At 45.6% G+C, this 1,377-nt stretch overlaps 1 protein-coding gene across 1 annotated transcript in view; it reads left to right on the top strand.

Moving 5' to 3' along the window:
• Positions 1–1,377, top strand: part of LOC114072049 (protein mono-ADP-ribosyltransferase PARP14-like) — an 11,840-nt gene that overhangs the window by 6,348 nt on the left and 4,115 nt on the right. The window contains exons 2-4 of the mRNA XM_027909965.1: positions 51–190; positions 282–315; positions 1,017–1,226. Of these exons, the coding sequence (XP_027765766.1) occupies positions 51–190; positions 282–315; positions 1,017–1,226 (384 nt within the window). The remainder of the gene's footprint in view (positions 1–50; positions 191–281; positions 316–1,016; positions 1,227–1,377) is intronic.

Raw genomic sequence — 1,377 nt, 5'->3', positions numbered from 1 at the left:
TAAAATGTTCATATCTCACACTGTGATCTTTCATTTTTGGTTTTATTTAGTGAAGCAACGAGTTCTTCAGAGACAATCTCATGAGTTGCACTTGGAAGGAAAAGGCGTAGTGAAGTTGACTGTCACAGAGCCAGAAAGCACACTAGCTACTGGAGAGGGGACACCTGAAGAAAAACCAGCTCCCACAAAGGTGAACAAAACTTATAATCTCAACCAAACCTCAGAAACAGTGGTAACAGAATCACATCTGTCACTGATATTTTGCTTTCACTTTGTTTTAGGCTCTGGATGCTGTGAGCAACCTTCAAACAAAAGGTAAAATGCTATCCTCACTCTCTGATTCTTCCTAAAACAAAGATGTTGGTGCTCTTCTGCACATGTGGCTCCAGTTCTGTGGGGAGTTTTGCTGAAAGTTCTGAGTTTGGTATTGTGACTCAGGTGATACAGGGAAGGAATGTCTGTGCAGGGGCACTGCAGACTTGATCACCACGAATGGAGTTCACCTAGCCAGACTTGGACAATGGGCCTGGTTTTAGCTTCATGCTGCAATGATGGCAGGGCACGGTGGTCATCAGGGGGCTTTACATGGAGTCACGCAGGGCTACTGGTGGCCTGTGGTGCCTGTGGATGTCCTGAGCTGTGTTCAGCCTTGTTACACCTTCACCAGGGCTAGGAAAAAGATGCAGAGGCTGCAACCACTGACAGCTGAGAAGCCGTGACCAGTGATCTCAATGGATTTTAGTTGAGTTTAATCTCTGGCCCCAAGACGCAAGAGTGACCTTGGACTTGTTTAGTCATTATTATTTTTGTGCCACCAAAGAAGGTGCCTGCAGCTTTCAGAATATTGCATCTGGGCTGGTTTGGATCCCAAAATGTCCAGGGATACCCTGCAGTACTTGGTTGGTTAGCAAACTGCTTTCTTGGGGAAGGAAAGGAGAGAAAGAGTAGGAAGAATCTGTTTATTCCAGGAAATGTGTACCAACACTTTCTGTGACTGACTTCTCTTTGTGCTGCAGAGAGTTTTGCTCCAAGTGGTGAACTCGAGGAAGAAGTTGGCTGTGCAGAGACCTCACCTTCGGTGGTGTTTGACAACATAGAAAAATGCAGTCCAAACTGCTTACGTTTGCTGTTGGAGAACATCAGCGGCCTGACTGTAGATGAGGACTTCACTGTGGAAGTGATACCTGAAATAAATGTTGCTGTAGCTACCTTTATAAAAAGTATTGGTAAGAGAGGGGGACTCCATCCCTCATCGCCATGTATATGTACGAGTAACAGCTTTCAGAGCTTGATTCCTCTCCTGTGAGAGATCCAGACTGTTTTGTAAAAGTACCTGGGTGGCAGTCTCTCAGGAAAGATGGCTTACATACAGCTCCA

Source organism: Empidonax traillii, unplaced genomic scaffold (assembly GCF_003031625.1).
Source record: "Empidonax traillii isolate 1590-97213 ecotype Southwest subspecies unplaced genomic scaffold, ASM303162v1 scaffold2556:size33527, whole genome shotgun sequence".
Taxonomy (NCBI): domain Eukaryota; kingdom Metazoa; phylum Chordata; class Aves; order Passeriformes; family Tyrannidae; genus Empidonax; species Empidonax traillii.
Note: the sequence above shows the minus strand (reverse complement) of the source record. Positions and strands in the feature narration are given on the sequence as shown.